Here is a 19,807-nt window from a genome sequence, read left to right as displayed (position 1 = left end):
TATATATATATATATATATACATTATATATGTATATATATATATATATATATATATATAAGCCTCTATGCAGAAGATAGCCTCTATGCAGAATGTAAGCTACTGGGAAAGACTCAAGAAATTAAAATTATATTCCTTGGAGCGTAGGCGGGAAAGATATGCCATAATATACATCTGGAAGATCCTGGAGGGAAGTGTCCTGAACTTTGGCATCGAGAGTTACGCAAATGCCAGAACTGGGCGCCACTGCATGGTGCCTAGGACTCCATGCAATATAAACATAACGTCACAAGAAATTTGAAAAGCTACACGCGAAACCGGTAATTTATTTAAAAATTTTAAAATTATGTCATTTTAAGGAAAGGAAAAAAAATTTTTCCAATATTCTCCAGACATTTTGACACAAATATATATATTTTTAAATTTTAAGCCTTCTGTCGTTTTTTCCACCCTTTACTATTTTCTTATATATTCACCCACGTGCTTTACCAAACAAACTTTTTATATATATATATATATACATATATATATATATATATTATATGTGTGTGTGTATGTGTTTGTATATATATATATATATATATATATATATCTATATATATATATAAAGTTAATCCAAAACAGAAACACAGAAAAAAAGAGAGAAAAAAACACAGCAATGCAGGACGTGGAACAATTAAAGTATGTATATATATATATATATGTATGTATATATATATATATATATATATATATATATATATTATATAGCCTCTATGCAGAAGATAGCCTCTATGCAGAATGTAAGCTACTGGGAAAGTCTCAAGAAATTAAAATTATATTCCCTGGAGCGTAGGCGGGAAAGATATGCCATAATATACATCTGGAAGATCCTGGACGGAAGTGTCCTGAACTTTGGCATCGAGAGTTACGCAAATGCCAGGACTGGGCGCCACTGCGTGGTGCCTAGGACTCCAAACTTGCCATCAAGATGTAGGACAAGTTTCTGTGATAGCCTGGGCTTCCGAGGCCCACAGCTCTTCAATATCCTCCCGAAGAAACTAAGAGACCTGGACGGGGTGGATACAGATGTCTTTAAAATGAAGCTGGATCTCTTCCTGTCAGGTGTCCCAGATGAACCAACTTCACGGCAGGAGGGGCAGACGAGGGCAGCTGCATCGAACTCTCTCATGCACCAAATAGCAGCTGCTAGAAAGCCTTCATGAAGTGAAACCAAGTAGCAACACCAAATGGCGGTGCCCCAGCATGGCCACAGCTCATAAGCTGAAACTAGAATCAATCAATCAATCAATCAATCAATATAATATATATATATATATATATATATATATATATATATATATGTATATATATATATATGTATATATATATATATGTATATATATATATATGTATAATATATATGTATATATATATATGTATATCTATATAATATATATATATTATATATATATATATGTATATATATATTATATATATATATGTATATATATATATTATATATATTGTATATATATATATATGTAATATATATATGTATATATATATATGTATGTATATATATGTATATATATTATATGTATATATATTATATGTATATATATATATATGTATATATGTATATATAACATATATATATATATATATGTATGTATATATATATATATATGTATGTATATATACTTTGATACTTTGATACTTTGATAGGTTCGGCCATTATTGGCCCAGGCCATGTCTAACTTAATAGCACCACCTGGTGAAGTCTTTCAAGTCAGAATTTGGGCACTATGGCCCACTCAAGTAGAGAGTTATTGTTTACAGAGACATATCCAGGTGTAGGGGGTTTATCCGGATTTCTTGAAGGAATCTGTCCAAAGACTTCTTGAACCCTATAGGGTCAGTTTCTGTTTTAATGTGTTTTGTGTAATGTTAAAGAGAGCGGGGCCAATTGAGTGTGGGAATAATTGTGCCGTATTGTTGTTATGAGATGAGAGTGCGATTTTTGTTTTGGGCGGATGGCACGGGGCCCAAGCCTTGGATGTACCTTAAAGGTGATGCCAACATCATTTGGGCAATGCTGATGGAATATTTTCCACATCATGCAGATGATGTAGCGCTCACGACGACGTTGGAGAGAATAGAGTTTTAGCTTTTCTAGCCGACCCCAATAGTCGAGGCCTGTCATGCCATCTATCTTTTTTGTGATTGCCCTTTGAGGTGCTTCAACTTTTATGATACCTTGTATATATATATGTATATATATATATATGTATATATATATATATGTATATATATATATATATGTATATATATATGTATGTATATATATATGTATGTATATATATATGTATGTATAATATATATGTATTTATATATGTATGTAATATATATGTATATATATATATACATGTATATATATATACATGTATATATATATACATGTATATATATATACATGTATATATGTATATATAATATATATGTATTATAATATACATGTATATATATATATACATGTATATATGTTATATATATATTATATATATATGTATATATTATACATGTATATATGTATATATTATATATGTATATATATTACATGTATATGGTATATATATATAATATGTATATATATATACATGATATATATATATACATGTATATATAATATACATGTATATATATATTATAATGTAATATATATATACATGATATATATATACATATATATATATATATATATACATACACATATATATCACCACATATATAAATACAAACACAATTGCAGCGTGGAAGGTGTTTTTATAGCCATTTAAGAAACACACAAAAACTGTTAGATTCACTTCAACATCTAAATTTAATTTGCCAAAATATTTTCATCGCTTTGAGACCATGACTAATCACTGACAAAATTCCGTGCTGCCTCCAGGCTGCAATCGTTTTTGTTTTTGGTTCAGTACATGATCTCAGATCAGGTAACTTGCTATACAAGTACATCTCCATATATATATATATATATATATATATATATATTATATATATATATGTATATCAAAAGGCAATCTTTATATCCAATTTAACATGAATGTATTGTTGGAATGCTGAGGATCTCTTAAGGACCAAATGCATCATATGTCCTTATGAGACGACCTCTCATAAGGAGGCTTGGTGCATTTGGTGTAAGGAAGTACTGAGTTAAGAAAAGGTCAAGAATCTTTAATATAGTGTCAAAGACTGGCCAGCTTGAAGAAATTCATCCGTTTCAGTGTCATTGCTATTTAGCGCTAGGTTGTCCCTGGACAACAGCAATATAAACATAAGGGTTCATATGCACCACAAGTCCCTTTGACAGTATTTTGTGTTCTAACACCACATCCGTTTTTAGTTGGAGATAATTGAGGAGCTTACTTTCAAAACCAGTATAAGTGTATGTTTAGTTGATTTCATGATAACCATTAAAACACAACCTGCAAGCTGTTGGCTTCATGCCTGTGAAAATTTCTTCAGTCAAACTGAGAGAGATGCCATAGAGACAGTAAATGAATCTTAGTCTTCCAATCAAAATCAGATTCTTTCAAGTTGTTGTTTCCTCAATTACCCAAGGGTCATTCCGATGCTTATATCTGGTGCGGAAAGTAAATGCTTCAATTATTAACTTTTGCTATTTATACTGCCTCTATCACTAATGTGGAGGCACATGGCCTAGTGGTTAGAGTAGCGGACTTGCAGTCGAGGGACCATGGGTTCGAATCTCAGACCGGGCGATGTGTGTGTTTATGAGCGAAACTTATTTAATCGACCCCAAAAGGATGAAAGGCAAAGTCGACCTCAGCAGAATTTGAACTCAGAACGTAGCAGCAGACGAAATACCACTAAGCATTTTGCCTGGCACGCTAACGATTCTGCCAGCTTGCCGCCTTATGATTTGAGGTATGGACAGTGAATGAAGACAATTTTGGGTTGAAAAATTGGATTTTTATGCTGGAAAATATGATATGAAACCAATATTTGTATACTGAATTTGTATATGACTGAAACCAATACACAAATACGATATCAATATAATATTGATATAGTCTGATATCTCTAAAAATATTGTCTTTATATTCTAGCAGGACAAAAACAACAACAAATTTTGATTTTTTTCCTTTTTTTATTTTATTTTTTTTTCCAAAAAATGTCTTCACTGAAGACATGGCTTTCATTGTAGAATTTCAGAAAAACAGCAGAAAAAAATATTCAGAAAGTAGAAGAATATTCTACGAAGTGAACCATTTAAAGGTCAAAATGGGAAAGAGTAAAGTATTAATAACAAATAACAGGAAATAGCTTTGCTTGATATGTTGGACTTGAATCAGAATAAAATCAATTATGTGCACTCCAGTGTAATAATAATAATAATAATTTCTGATTTAAGCACAAGGCCAGCACTTATGAGGGAAAGGGGAAAGTCAATACCATGGACACCAGTATTTGACAGGTACTTAATTTATCAATCTTTGAAGGATAAAAAGTAAAACTGACTTTGGCAGGATTTGAACTCAGAATGTAAAAAGTGAAAAAGAAATACTGCTGAGCATTTATTCTGAAGATCTATTAATTCTTTCTGCTCACTGCTTTATGTGTAATAATGGCAAGAAATTTTGGCACAGTCTTAGGGCAAGGAGAGCTTATTTATTACATCTGTCCCAAGCCTCATCTGATAGCTGTTTCATTGAAGAAAAGCAAAGTTGACCATGGCAGGATTTGAACTCAGGATGTAAAGAACCAGAAATAATACTGCAAAGCATTTTTTTCTGTAAATCTATTGATTCTGTTAGCTCACTCCCTTAACTGCAAAAATACTTTCAAATTTTGGCAGAAGGCCTGAAATTTTAGGGGATGTGGTTAGTTGGTTACATCAATTCAAGTACTCAACTGGGATTTATTTTATCAACCCCAAAAAGATGACAGGCAAAGCTGACAGCTGTGTTTGAACTCAGAACATGAAGAGCCAAAAGAAATGTCACTAAGCATCTTGGTCCAATGCACAAATGATTCTACTAGCTTTCCACCTAAAAGCCTTGTATGTAATAATGAATGTACAATATGCACAGTGTAATCAGAGGCATGCAGACAAGGATTTGGGGATTTAGATTTACCAGTTGCATGGGCGTGAGCTTTGGAGCCAGATTGAAGATCATGTCCGTGAATAGCTTAGATGGGTCACAAGAGAAGTAAACGTATTTTTGATAACGTAAGGGGACTTAATTTGCACTGGAAGTTACGACAATAACTTGAGAAAGAAAGAGAATGAAAGAGTGTTGTGATATTTCTTGGAAAACATCAAAGACACCAACTTATTTGTTGAAGAGAGACAACTGATGCAGATGAATGACATGAATGAATGATGATTGCCAAATGAAAAGTGCTATTTGCAGATGGTAAGGAGTGGTATATAGAGTCTTAATATGAACATGATAGTTGGGAAAGACCCCACAAATGTTGATATTACGTGTCTGAATCTTTATTCACCTCCAACATAATTTTTTATGCTTGTTTTTCCATGCTTAGGTGGATGCCCTCCAGCATAACACTTTGCTTCAAGTTCTGGTCTATTGTCACCTCATCTATGAGGTTCAGCCGTTTGAGACCAGTCTTCTTTGGCCTCCCTCTCTTTTCTTTGCTCTCCCACTTCCACTTGGAGCACTCAATAAATTTATTATACAACTGACGGCTCCCACACACATATCACGTGATCATATCAGAACAGTTCTCTCCCCTGAACTCTAAACTTGATTACCTCTCTTTCCAGTTTTTTTTCTTTCTCATTTGTCTTTCATTGTTCATTATATGTCTAACAAGGTATGCTTGCCTCATTTCATTCCCATCTTCACAAAATCCTCTATATTCAAAACCAGTATCTCGTTTAAATTATAACATTTAAATACAAAAATAGCAAAGAAACAAAGGCATCATACAATGTGCTCTTTAACAGAAATAACATCCTGAACTTTCCCATACTATACTTGCTCTGGCTACAATGCCTTCAGAACACCTACGCCCACTGCTAATTAAGTCAGAACACCAAGTCTCCACTGCTAATTAGGTCGCCAAGATAGCAAAAGCTAACATTTGCTAAAGAGCCTTCCAAGCAATTGAAGGAATCTATCTCATGTAATAATTTTACTATTTCCATGATGTACCAGATTTAGATGAAGAGAGACCCTAAGCTATTCCACTTGCAAAAACCCTCCTTAAGAGCTTTATAAACATTAAACATCTTGACTGGAGGCTCCCTAGATTATGTGGCGCTAGGCTTGGGCCTGTTAAGCCTATAAGTAAATCCATCACTGCTTCTGTGCGTCTATTATTTATGAAGCCTACTTTTCCTGTCAGCACACATACCTGTCTAATGACACCTGTGGGATATGCTGACATGGTGATCCTGTGATACCTCATGTGTACCTATAGTTTATAATGGGTTCACTGTATGGAATTTCTGCCTAGTTGTCTTCTGTCTATTTTTACCTGATTCCGTCTTGTGTCTTGCAAATTAAAACTTTAGTCTTTACCATCTTTGCTTTGAGATCTATCAGTTCAAGGTTTTAGTTTGTAGTCTTGAATTTCCTCTTTAGTCTTGCACATGCACTCACACGTATGCATGCACACATAACACATACATCTACTCACACACTTATACTCATCTAACCCATGAAGGGATTGAGAAACAAATGTAAAAATGTGAAATGTGTGTACATACATATGTTTTCCAAAAATCTATATCTATATCTAATACACACACACACACAGCTGCAAGCATAGCTGTGTGATTGAGAAGTTCACTTCCCAACCACATGGTTTCTGGTTCAATTCTAAAGTGTGTCACTTTGGGCAAGTGTCTTCTACTATAGCCCTGGGCTGACCAAAGGCTTGTGAGTGGATCTGTTAGACAGAAACTGAAAGAAGCCCATTGTAAATATATGTGTGTGCATGGGTTTGTGTGTGTATTTGTATTTGTGTATGTGTGTTTCCTTTTCTTAATATTGCATAATGTTACACACCATTGCGTAAACATTATCATTCTCAGTCTTTCATGAAAACATATTGGATGAGAGTGGGGGGTGAAATTATCATGCGTGGGGACAAGTGAGAGTTGGCAACAGGAAAGACATCTGGCCTTAGGAAATCTTCCTCAACAAATTCTGATTGACCCACGCAAGCATGGAAAATGGAAGTTAGAACACTGATGATGATGATGATGATGATAATCTTTACATATTCAATGAGCTTCTTCATGATTTATTTCTGTTCTCCTCACAAGGTATTGGCCAACCTGAATCTAGAGCAGAAAGACTCTTATGCAAGATACCGCACAATGGGGTCAAACCCAAAAGCACATGGTTGCAAATAAAGTTCTTCACTACACCCACACATATGTGAGATGTATTAGTTATCGCAATCAACTGAACCAGAATTTATTAACCGAGAAATAAACCAACTGGAATTTCTGATCTTTATCAGGAAAATATGAAAGCTACTAATATGTTACAAAAATCAGAAAAAGCGATGTAACATGCAATAGAAATATAGAATAACAACAGGAGCACTCAGAGAGTGCAAACCTCTGCCAAGGCGACACCAATGTCCTCTCAACGATTAGACAGAGGGGATTTTTAAAATGAGAATATCTGAAATAAACTCGACTGCTCTCACAAATGAGAATACTAAAAATGAACCCAACTGCTCTCAAAAATGAAGTAAAAAACAGGAAAAATAATCCAGAATCCTTGTCTGGTACTGGATTGATCCCAAAATCTAATCAGTTTGTGCCAGTCATGAGGCCAAACATACCTGGAAGTTTCATCTGAATCTATTCAGTGGTTCTTGAGATATCTTTGTCCACAATCAACAAACAAATAAACAAACATAACTGGAAACAATACCTCCGCCTTCGCTAAGGTGGAAGTGATAAATCACTTCTAAGGAAGACTTAACATTTAGAACATACTGGTTTACATTCAGCTTCAGAGCATCTGTGGTTCTACTGAGAATTTATCCTCTTGGTAGTTCCTCATAGTCTGAGAAAGACTGTTCTGCAATTTCTTTGTGAACAACCTGCAGATACGATTTGTTTACAGTGCTTTGATGTTTGTGCTGCACATAAACTCACTGCCTCCATCAAATCAACCTTTGCCAGTAGAGGAGCATGGAGCTCCATACATCAGGTGTTGAAGTGATCACAGAGGCAAGGTGAAATGAAGTGTTTTGCTCAAGATCACAATGCATTGTCCTGTCTGGGAATTAAAACCACAATTCCTAGGAATACGGATAGAGATCTTAAGAGATTGTGGAAATGCATGTAATGATGCATTAAAGGTTTATAAATTCCATCCAAGGATTATTGTTATTATTAGTATATTTATCCTACATTATATCGGTACAGCTCAATGCAACCTGGTTCACTAGTCAGGGTCATTAGATGGTGGCTGGCATAATGGAATAGAAACTTTATTTGCATATTCAAAACATTTCTTGTAAACATATTTAATATGTATATCATCATCATCATCCTTTAATGTCCATTTTCCATGCTAGCATGGGTTGGACAGTTCAACTGGCATCTGGGAAGCCAGGCTCCAATCTGATCTGGCAATGTTTCTACAGCTGGATGCCCTTCCTAATGCCAACCGCTCCATGAGTGTAGTGAGTGCTTTTTATGTGCCACCGGCACAGGGGTCAGAGAAGGCTGGAAACGGCCATGATTGGATGGTGCTTTTCATGTGCCACCAGCATAGGGGTCACAACTACAATTTCCATTTGATTTTCATTTTGATGTTGATGTACTTGATTCAATAGGTCTCCTCAAGTACAGCAGGTTGCCCTATGATATCCAAGGTACTTTTGAATGGGCTGAGGCTGGTTATGTGAAACTGGTGTAGGATACAGCTGTGAACTCACTTTATTTGCCAGGTCTTCGCAGTCACAGCATATCTCCAGAGGTTTCGGTCTTTCGTCATTGCTTCTGTGAGGCCCAACATTTGAAGGTCAGGCTTCACCAATCGAAAAATCATGCTTTACCAATATATATATGCTGAGTTACTTCCAGTTTCCATCTACTAAATTCACTCACAAGGCTTTTGGTCAGCCCATGGCTATAGTAGAAGACTCTTGTTCAATATGCTGCAGAGTGGGAGTGAACCTGCGACCATATGGCTGGGAAGCAAGCCTCTCAACCGCATAACCATGTCTGCACCATACATACATATAATGTGCTTTTATAGGTGCAGAAATGGCTGTCTGGTTGAGGTTTTGATGATGACAACAATGATGACGATGATGATGACATCTGTGATGAGGATGGCGATGATGATGATGATGATGATATATGCTTTTGTTTCTGTTGGCCATTTAGTTTGTTATGGCAGTGATCATCAAAACGTTTTGTGTTGTTTTTATGTATTTCTTGCTGTTTTTTGTATTTCTTCTCCCTTATTCTAAACACTTACCCTTTTCATTTCTTTGTTGCAGTCTATCAACATGGAATTGCATCTGCTTCCACCAGTTACCAATATTTTGAAATTCTCATTCCAGAGGAAATCTCATACATATATAAAATAAGAACAGCAGAGAATTTTGGGACTTCCTTTGTAAGTCAATTCTCATCATTCCATTATTTTTGTTTAATTAATATGGGGATATTTGTAAGGCGGCGAGCTGGCAGAATTGTTAGCACACCAGGCAAAATGCTTAGTGGCATTTCATCTATCTTTATGTTCTGAGTTCAAATCCCACCAAGGTCGACTTTGCCTTTCATCCTTTCTGGATTAATAAAATGAGTACCAGTTGTGCACTGGGGTCAATGTAATTGACTTACTTTCTCCCTTTAAATTGCTGGCCTTGTGCCAACATTTGAAATCAGTATGGGGAAGATGTGATAGAAAGGTGTTTGAAAGGGCAGCCAGCCATAAAAACCCTGCCGAAACAGACACAGAAGTCTGGTGCAGGATCCTACCTGGTCGGCTCCTACCAGGCCGGCTCCTTTCAAACGGTCCAATCCCTGCCAGCATGGCAGAAGGATGTTAAACAATGATGATGATGATGATGCTGATGATGATGAAGAATGAGCAGAGGCTGATCAATGACTTAAGGCTGAAACCTTGAGCTCTGTGTCATTCATCAATCAAGTAAGAAACAATTAAACAAATATAGTTTAAAATAGCAGCGTGTATAACCTTTATAATGTGTGTACAAGCATGAAACAGCACTGGTTTGTAATATTTTGTCCCAGAGAAATATCACAATGAGATTTTTGTGTTTAGCCCTTTAGCATTTAAACCAGCCACATCAGGCGAAAATATTCTCCCTGTTTTATGGTCAAACCAGCCAGATCTTGCCTTTCATGCCCACCTCACAATGTCATTTTAAAAAGAAACAATCACATCTTGAAGCCATGTGCTTATGTTTCCAGGTTCATGTTTCCATGCATTATGTTTCCACTTTGAGCAAGTGTCTTCTGCTATAGTCTCGGGCACACCAAAGCCTTGTGAGTGGATTTGGTAGATGGAAACTGAAAGAAACCTATCATATGTGTGTGTGTGTGTGTGTGTGTGTGTGTGAGTGTGTGTGTGTGTGTGTGTGTGTGTGTTATCATCATCATCATCGTTTAATGTCCACTTTTCATCCTGGCATGGGTTGGACAGTTTGACTGAGGGCTGGCAATCTGATCTGGCAAAGTTTCTACAGCTGGATATATATATATATATATATATATATATATATATATATATATATATATATATATATACATATATATATATACAGAAGAAAAACGTTTTTAATTATGAACAAGTCACAATTATAACAAAGAGGCTTAAAAGATCCTTACATGTAAGGGTTTTTTAACCCTCTTAGTTATAATTGTGACTTGTCATAATTATAGATGTTTTTCTTCTTTATACTTATGATAACATGTTTGGCCATTGATATATTCATAAATAATTTTAATTATTTACAATATATCCTCTGTAATGTTTTTACATTACTCTCCACTTATATCTGTCTGAAATTGTCATGACATCTGGTACTTGACTGAAGAAAGAAGGCCACGAATGATCCGTCTTTTTTTTTTGGCTGTCCTTCTCATTGTTGTTTTTCTTGTCTACCTTTGTATCGTCTATCTGTCTGAATGTTTTTATTGTCCTCTATTGCGTTTTTGTTCCATTTATATATATATATATGTAGAATGACTGTGCGAAGGAGAGGTGACAATGAATGGCTCCTTTAATACATCGCACGGTTGATTACAATAAATGCGAAAAGTATGAATGAGTATTAGTGCCAGAAGGACAAGAGAGAGACAACCGGTAGAATGTTTAAGAGAAGATTTTATTTATGTGTTAACATGTGTGTCTGTGTGTGCGTCATATATGCATAATAATAGACAGGCCGTCATGTATACAAAGTGTATGTGTACAGACATGGATGCATAACCGTTCAAACTTGTTATTTTGCAGAGACACATATACCACAGAGTGAATTTAGTTGTCGCAGAACCTTACTTAGGGTGCAGTCCTCTTCTTAATAAACATGTTGTTGATGGAGCAGTTGTTCTTCTGAAGCAAGGGTAAGGTGGACTATTTTGGTTTAAAATTTAGAAAGTTTCTATTGGTTTATAGACAGAATTTTGTATGGAATTCCAGAGCAAATGATGTTTGCTATCATTTATTAAAACACTTTAACAAAAAATATATCGACTATGTGTGTGTATATGTAACAGACAGCAAACATGTGTTTGTGTTGATTGACATTCATTATATGTATGTGTATTCTGTATGTGTGTTGACACCACGGAAGCCATGTATTTTTTCGTCAAGAAATAACAAAAATTGTGCTGAATCATTTAAATAGAGGTCCAAATGTCACAAAAATTTGTACCGCTCTGCCGAAGGTAAGTATGAAAATAAATATGTAAAAATATTAAGATAAACTATACTATTTCTGAGATATTTCAGTTACACAGATCCTTATTCTACTGACCCCCTACAGCAGGCATGGGCAACCTTTTTTCCATAAGTGGGTCACATGGGACATGGCGCATCAATAGGTAGGCCACACTACTAGAAAATATTTTGAGGTCATTTTTTGGTTAGGTATGCCATATAGAAAGTTCTGTGGGTTGCATGTGGCCCATGATTGCCCCGAGAGAAAGACATTGAAAGTTGACTCTGGTGGGATTTGAAGTGAGAACTTAAGATGAAATAACAAAATACATAATATTTTGTCCTCTGATTTACAGTTTGTGAATGACTGAAATATGTAAAAAAATAACAGACAAAAGATAGATACATATATATACACATCTGGATCAATCTATCCATCCATAAACACACACACACACACAGATACATACATACATACATACATACATACATACATACATACATACATACATACATACATACATACATACACACACACACAGATACACATACAGACACACACACATACATGTATATATACATACACATATATACATACATACATACCTACATACACACACATACACATACAGACACACATACACACACATACATACATATAGAGGAAGTCAACTTTTGACTGAATAAGACCGTTTCTTAAATGCAATAAGTCTGTGCAAATGTTCTGAGGGTCCAGGAAATTTCTGTGCATGAATTTGTTTTCAACACAACAGAGGCTGAGACAACCAGAAACCAACTGCCCATCAGGTTATTTTTTTAATATGAATTTACCATTTCCTGGAAGAAAGTTCTAAGTAGTTGGGGGTCCGTGCTAATTGACTCATTGCTGGGACCCTAACAGGTGCTAGTACTCTGGGTCAGAGTAGACCTGGGATACAAGAATAGCTAAGACTTGGGGCCACACTCCTCAAAACCTTGGAACTTGCATAGCAGGGCCCCACTACAAGGAGCAGATGGAAGTCATAAACAGGACAGCTGATATGAAGACTACAGATCCATGCCATCATTTGAGCTCTAAAAACTTATAAAACTTTCCAGAAGTTTATCATTTAACCCTTTAGCATTCAGATTATTCTGTCAAATGTAAAGCTTATGTATTCACACCATGTAAAATTAATCTTGCATCATTTCATGGCTTTGAGATTTCAATGATGTGATTGTTTATTTTTAAAATGACACAATAAAATAGCTATGAATGACCATATCTGACTAGTTTGAACATAAAACAGGTAGAATATTTTGGCCGGATAGGGCCGGTTTAAACACTTAAGGGTTAAATATATATGAGCATGTCTAGACATCCAACTATAGGTATGAGAAGACATGCATAAAATAAAACAAATCTGCATATTTGCATGCATGCATACATACATAAAAAGTATAGTTAATTCCTTAAATTGTTCAGTTAATTATTCTAAATTTAGTGTCAAAATTATTGCCGTGTGTCTCTTTTATAGGAAATGCACATTTGTTACCAAAAGCTTTCATGCTGAACAGGCAGGAGCTATTGCTGTATTAATCACAGACAGTGATTCCAACAACGACAGTGAATATTTCAACATGATACACGACGGCTCTAGTCACATCATTGACATCCCAGTTTTCTTCATGCTTGGAAAAGATGGGTAAGCTATTATCTTTAGTTATTTCTTTTATTTGTCATTATGATGTAACATTAATGAATTATAAGGAAAATGATGTAAAGAATTCACATATTTAATCTTTTGCTTTTTTTTTGTTGGTTACCTATTATGAAACTCTCAAAATTTCCAGTCAATGGTAACCATGTATAGCATTATTTCACTCTTTTCAGAAATTGACAGCATGACATAACTTGTGATATATTAGTTAAACATTCTATGAAGTAAGACATTTCTTGACAGAAAATAATAATTGTCTGGAAGAAATTCATGGAATGTGTGTTTATCTTTTTCTGTTTCTCGTTATTAAGGCAATGAGCTTTCAACATCATTAGCACATTGGACAAGATGCTCAATGACATCTCATCTTTCATTATATTCTAAGTTGAGATTCCTGCCAAGGCTGACTTTGCTTTCATTCTTTTGGCGTCAATGAAATAAGCACCAGTTGAGCACTGTGGTCAATGTAATAGACTTGATCTCTTGGCCCCTATAATAGAAAAGTTTGTTATTGTTGTTGGTGTTGTTATTATTATTGTTGTTGTTATTGTTATTATTTAATATTATTATTATTATTATTATTATTGAGTGAGAGAGTAGTGCATGCCATCCATGTGAGACTGAGTTAAAATATATGAAGCCCAGTATACCCATCATGACTGCTCATCTGATAAAGGTACACTAGGCACATGCATCACAACCATATGTGTACAACATGGTGATCCCATATCAGGATAAACAGCATATAACCTTGCAAGTGGGGTCCAGTTAGAATTTTCTTCATGTTGAGTAGCCCATCCCACTCAAAAGGTCCTTGAATAAGGGTTGTTTAAGGACAAAGAATGAAACACCCATATTTCCAAAGGTGAATTATCCAAACCTCCAAGAATTCCTTTCAACACACAGCTATGATGCTCCCCCACTACTTCTGCTTATGATCAGAGATGCACATATCGTCAGCCACTAAGGGACACCTTCAACTGGTTATGGTCAAACAACTGACAAACAAATCTGTGGTATTGAGTAGAATATTTGCTGAAGCCCAACTTTTATAACAAGACAAAATTATTATTATATTATTATCATTATTATTATTAAATATCAGTGTTACTATAATTACTTTTATTACTATTATTATTATTATTATTATTTTTTTTTTCTTCTTTCAAATTTTCTTCCATTTCTTGCCGAGTGTCTTCCCGACTCCTAGGGCAAAGAAACTCATAGTGTATATTGGTAGGCCATTAAACCAAACTCAGTAGTTCGTTCATTTTTTTTTTTTTTTTTTTTAAAGTTAAATTAAAATGCATGAGCAGCAACAGTTCTCACATCGACAATGCTCTTCTCAATACGTGTGATGTACCAGTTAAGACAATCTTTTGCACTTCTTGCAGGGATGGTAAGCCAGGGATCATTCTCATATAATTTTCGGTTCCCTTCTTGATCATTCCTAGTGCTCCTACGATCACTGGTATTGTAACCGCCTTGAGATGCCACATTTTCTCAATTTCAATGAGTAGGTCTTTATATTTTCTGAGCTTGTCAAACTCTTTCGCTGAGATATTATGATCACAGGGGATGCTCATGTCGATCAATAAGCAAACTTTATTGTTTTGGTCTTTCACAACAATATCTGGTTTATTGGCCTTGATGGTTCGGTCTGTATGTACTGGAAAGTCCCACAGAATGGTTACATTTTCTCCTTCAGTTACAGCCTCAGGGTGGTGATTATACCACTTGTCGGCAGTTTTGATATTGTAATGCCGACTTATTAGCCAGTGGAGATATTGGCCAACTCTGTCATGTCTTAATTTATACTCCACTGGTGCTAAGACTTTACATCCAGAGATTAGGTGGTCCACTGTTTCAATCATGTCGTTGCAGAATCGGCATTTTGGGTCTGCTCCATTTTTCATCACATTGGCCTGGTAGTTCCAGGTTGATAGGCTTTGGTCTTGAGCAGCCAGGATGAAACCTTCGCTCTCTGCTTTTAGCCCTGAGCTCCGCAGCCACTGATGGGTTTGCTTCTGGTCAACATCAGCTTGTTTGCTGCGGGTCACATATTTGCCGTGCAGAGGTTTCTCCTCCCACCTATCAGCCAATTGCTCGTGCGCTTTTTTCATTGCCATCATTTTCACCTTCTTTGCAACAATAGTTGCCGTACTTCCCTCGGGTTGTTCAGTTTGGGTATCCTGCACGAGATCAATAGCAAATTTTTTATTATTATTATTATTATTATTATTATTATTATTATTATTATTATTATTATTCAGTAGTTTTATTTTTATAGCGTGCTTTCACTTCACTACCGAGTGCAGCTCTGTGTGCCTTGGGTATGTGCTGTGATTTGTTGTGATGCTCTGATGGTTATTGTATGGAAAGTGTTCTGCGTAGGATGTGTGCAGTGCCTAGTAGTGCAATTTTCTGTATGTTATATGTGTTTGTAAGTACTGGTGTTTTTGTTATGTATTTGTCTGAATATTTTTTTATCATGCCTAATGCACCTACTATGATAGGAATTGTTTCTGTTTTTAGATTCCACATTCTGGTTACCTCTATTTCCAGGTCTTTGTATTTTGAAAGTTTCTCCATTTCTTTTAGAGATACGTTGTCATCTGCTGGTATTGATACATCAATTAGAAAGCATTTTTTTCTTCATGATCTCTGACAACCATATCTGGTCTGTTTGCCTTAATTTCTCTATCTGTGTGTATCGGCATATCCCAGAGTATGGTTGCTTTCTCGTTTTCTGTGACCTTTTCTGGTGTGTGCCAATACCATCTTTTTTCTGTTGTTATTCCATAATGTTGGCATAGCTTCCAGTGTATATAGGTCCCAACTCTGTCGTGTCTGTGAATATATTCCTTCTTAGCCAGGACTGGGCAGCCAAAGATAATATGATTTATTGTTTCTTGTCCATCTCCACATATTCTGCAGTTACTTGTTATATTTCTTTTCATTACATATTTTTGGTAATTTCTGGTGGGGAGGCTTTGGTCTTGTGCTGCAATTAAAAATCCCTCTGTCTCTGCTTTGAGTCCTGAGCTTCTCAACCATTGCTGGGATTTTTCTTTGTCTATTTCTTTTGCATTTAGTTTAGTCCAGTATTTGCCATAAAGGGGCTTTTCTTGCCATTGTTTTATCATGGTTCGTTGCTGTTCTAGTTTTAGTTTGGATTTCATTTGTTTTATAGCTTTTGTTGCTTCTTCTTCTTTTTCTTCTTCTTCTTCTTCTTCTTCTTCTTCTTCTTCTTCTTCTTCTTCTTCTTCATATTTGTTAGGTGGTATGATTTCTTGTTTGTATTTGTCAGCTTCCTTAAATATTGAGAACAGTTTTTTGTTTGGCTCATGTTTTGCTGCTATTTGTATCAGTTTTCCTTCCTTCTGAAGAAGATATTTTTGCAGTCCTATGGTGGTTATTTTATAGTAGTTTTCCAGCTGTATAAGGCCTCTACCACCTTCTATACATTGTATATATAGCCTTTCTATGTCAGATTTTGGGTGATGCATCCTAGATCCTGTCATTATTTTTCTTGTTTTCCTATCTATTTTGGTCAGTTCATTTAGTGTCCAGTTAAGGATATTGTAGCTGTAACTTATAACTGGGACGGCTAAAGTGTTAATACCTATTATCTTGTTTTTAGCATTGAGCTCTGTTTTTAGTATTGGTCTAACTCATCTATAATATTCTTTTTTTATTTTCTATTTCATTTGTGTGTGTTGTGTCTTATCTAGTTCATGGATTCCTAAGTATTTGTAAGTTTGGCTTTGGTCTAATTCTTTTATTTCATTGGTTTTATCTAGTGTGATGTTGCTACTCTTAACTAGTTTTCCTCTTTTCATGGTTACTTTGGTGCATTTTTCTAATCCAAATTTCATATCTATTTCTTTGGTGAATCCATGAACTGTCTTTAGTAGTGTTTCCCAGCTGTTTGTCATTTGTAGCGTATAGTTTTAGGTCATCCATATATAAAAGGTGGCTGATTGTTTTGCCGTAACATTTATATCCGCATCCAGTTCTATTTAGCATATCAGATAGAGGTGACAGTGCCAAGCAGAAAAGGAGTGGAGAGAGGGTGTCTTCCTGGAATATTCCTCTTCTAATGAGGATGGCTTTGGTTTTCATGAGTCCCTCTTTTGTTTGGAGCTATAGCACTGCTTGTCATTTATTCATAGAGTGTCCTATGTATTTTATAATTGTTGGTGCTACTTTGTTTATTATTATATTATTATTATTATTATTATTATTATATTATTATTATTATTATTATTATCATACAGGTGGATGATAAGTGAGACGTTAAGACGATGGTACCACTTTGGCATCATAAACATCCCAGTGAATATCAGCCGAGTTCCTGTAGATCAACTTCACTTCCCACCTTGGACAATATGGTGATTCAACCAAGGACTTTTTATCCTCTTAGTGGCAAAAATATCTTCTGCCAATATGATACAGAATCCTGCAATATTTCTAAATATCTGACTGAGAAGAAGAATGGTTAAATACTGAAAGCAAAATTTTTTTTTTGTTTTTCTTTTGTAAATTTTCTTATTTTTCTTATTATTCAAGATAATTGCTGCTGTCTCTTATGTCAAGTTATTTCCTTCCAGTAAAGTGGGTGCTTGTGTATGTGTTTGGCAAAATATATGAAGGGATAATATTTTACCATTTTTACTAGCATAAAGACAGAAGATATACACACACGCACACATACATACACACACACATACATACACACACACATACATATATATATATATATATATATATATATATATATATATATATATTATATATATATATATACATACATATACATATAAGTTGATCAGGAACGTCAAAATTTGAATAACTAGACATGAGGTGCCAGCTGTCAAAAGCATATACATACATATATATATATATATATATATATATATATATATATTATATATATATATACACACACACACACACATTTAAATATATATGCATATATATACATGTATGTTGTGATGTGTTTCTTTATTGGAAAACTCTTTTTCCGCCCCGTTTTGTTTGTTGGAAACTTTCCACTCATCCACTCAATTAATGAGAGATGATATGAACAGCAATGAACATCTTTATGACTTTATTTCCATTTTCTCAAATTACTGGGGTTTCTTTCCTATCTGCAACACTTTCATTGCACCATTTTTGCACCTTTCCTGTAAAATGTAGAAGAATCTTCTTGAACGCATTCTATTTACTTTTGATATTTATAATTCAGTTTAATTTGGCTGCAAGAGACAATTCATGTTCAAAATTAACTATAAAATTAAAATGAAATTAAATTAAATATAAAATTAAAATGTCTTCTTGTCCTCTATTGATATCTTACGGTAAAAAATACAGAAATCTGTTTGAGATTTTTGATATAAAAAATATCCATTTTTATCATAAACCAAAAAAATGCCCACTACCAGGATCAGATGGTGAACACATAGAACAACCATTGTCTAGCCGTATCCTCAAAACATGTACCGAGAGTGATAAAAATCAAACCTCCACTCAACATGATGGTGCTTGGAGTGATCACTAGTGATGGCGATGTTATGCCTCCATTCATCTTCCCACATGGCTTCAGACTCAACACGGAGGCCTACATCAAGTGCCTGGAGGAAGTAGTGCTGCCCAGGGTCAAGAGGGGGACTGCTAGAAGACCCTATGTCTGGCAACAGGACTCTGCACAATGCTACACAAGTAAGAGAACCCAGTCATGGTTGTCAGACAATTTCTGCAACCATATCACCCCTAACATCTGGCTAACTCCCCAGGCTGCAACCCCCTTGATTATTATGTGTGGGGCACAGTTGAGTGAGAGACCCCCCAAAAAAAACTCCTTGTTATATCAAAGATGAACTGAAGGCAAGGATTATGGCAGCATTCACCAACTTAAACAAGGAGACTGTCCAGAAGAGTTGCAGAAGATTCCAAAGTCGTCTGGAAGCTGTGGTTGAAACCAATGGTGATTTTATTGAATAAACTTACTCTTTAGTATTTCAAGATATTTTTATGTAATTTTGGTAAATCTATCTGTAAAAATGAAATGTCAGTGTTACTTTAATTTTTGTGTAATTTAGACGACAATATATTCACCGCACCCTGTATATGTATATATAAATATATATATATAGGCGTATGAGTGGCTGTGTGGTAAGTA

General features: G+C 35.0%; 1 protein-coding gene across 1 annotated transcript in view; it reads left to right on the top strand.

The window, feature by feature from the left end:
- LOC115219291 (PRADC1-like protein) overlaps window positions 1-18,365 on the top strand; it is a 59,007-nt gene extending 40,642 nt beyond the window's left edge. Inside the window, exons 2-5 of the mRNA XM_036509201.1 lie at window positions 9,442-9,631; window positions 11,498-11,607; window positions 13,441-13,608; window positions 17,904-18,365. Coding sequence (XP_036365094.1) covers window positions 9,442-9,631; window positions 11,498-11,607; window positions 13,441-13,608; window positions 17,904-18,021 — 586 coding nt within the window. The 3' untranslated portion in view covers window positions 18,022-18,365. The remainder of the gene's footprint in view (window positions 1-9,441; window positions 9,632-11,497; window positions 11,608-13,440; window positions 13,609-17,903) is intronic.
- Window positions 18,366-19,807: the final 1,442 nt, after the last annotated feature.

This window comes from Octopus sinensis, linkage group LG14 (assembly GCF_006345805.1).
Source record: "Octopus sinensis linkage group LG14, ASM634580v1, whole genome shotgun sequence".
Taxonomy (NCBI): domain Eukaryota; kingdom Metazoa; phylum Mollusca; class Cephalopoda; order Octopoda; family Octopodidae; genus Octopus; species Octopus sinensis.
Note: the sequence above shows the minus strand (reverse complement) of the source record. Positions and strands in the feature narration are given on the sequence as shown.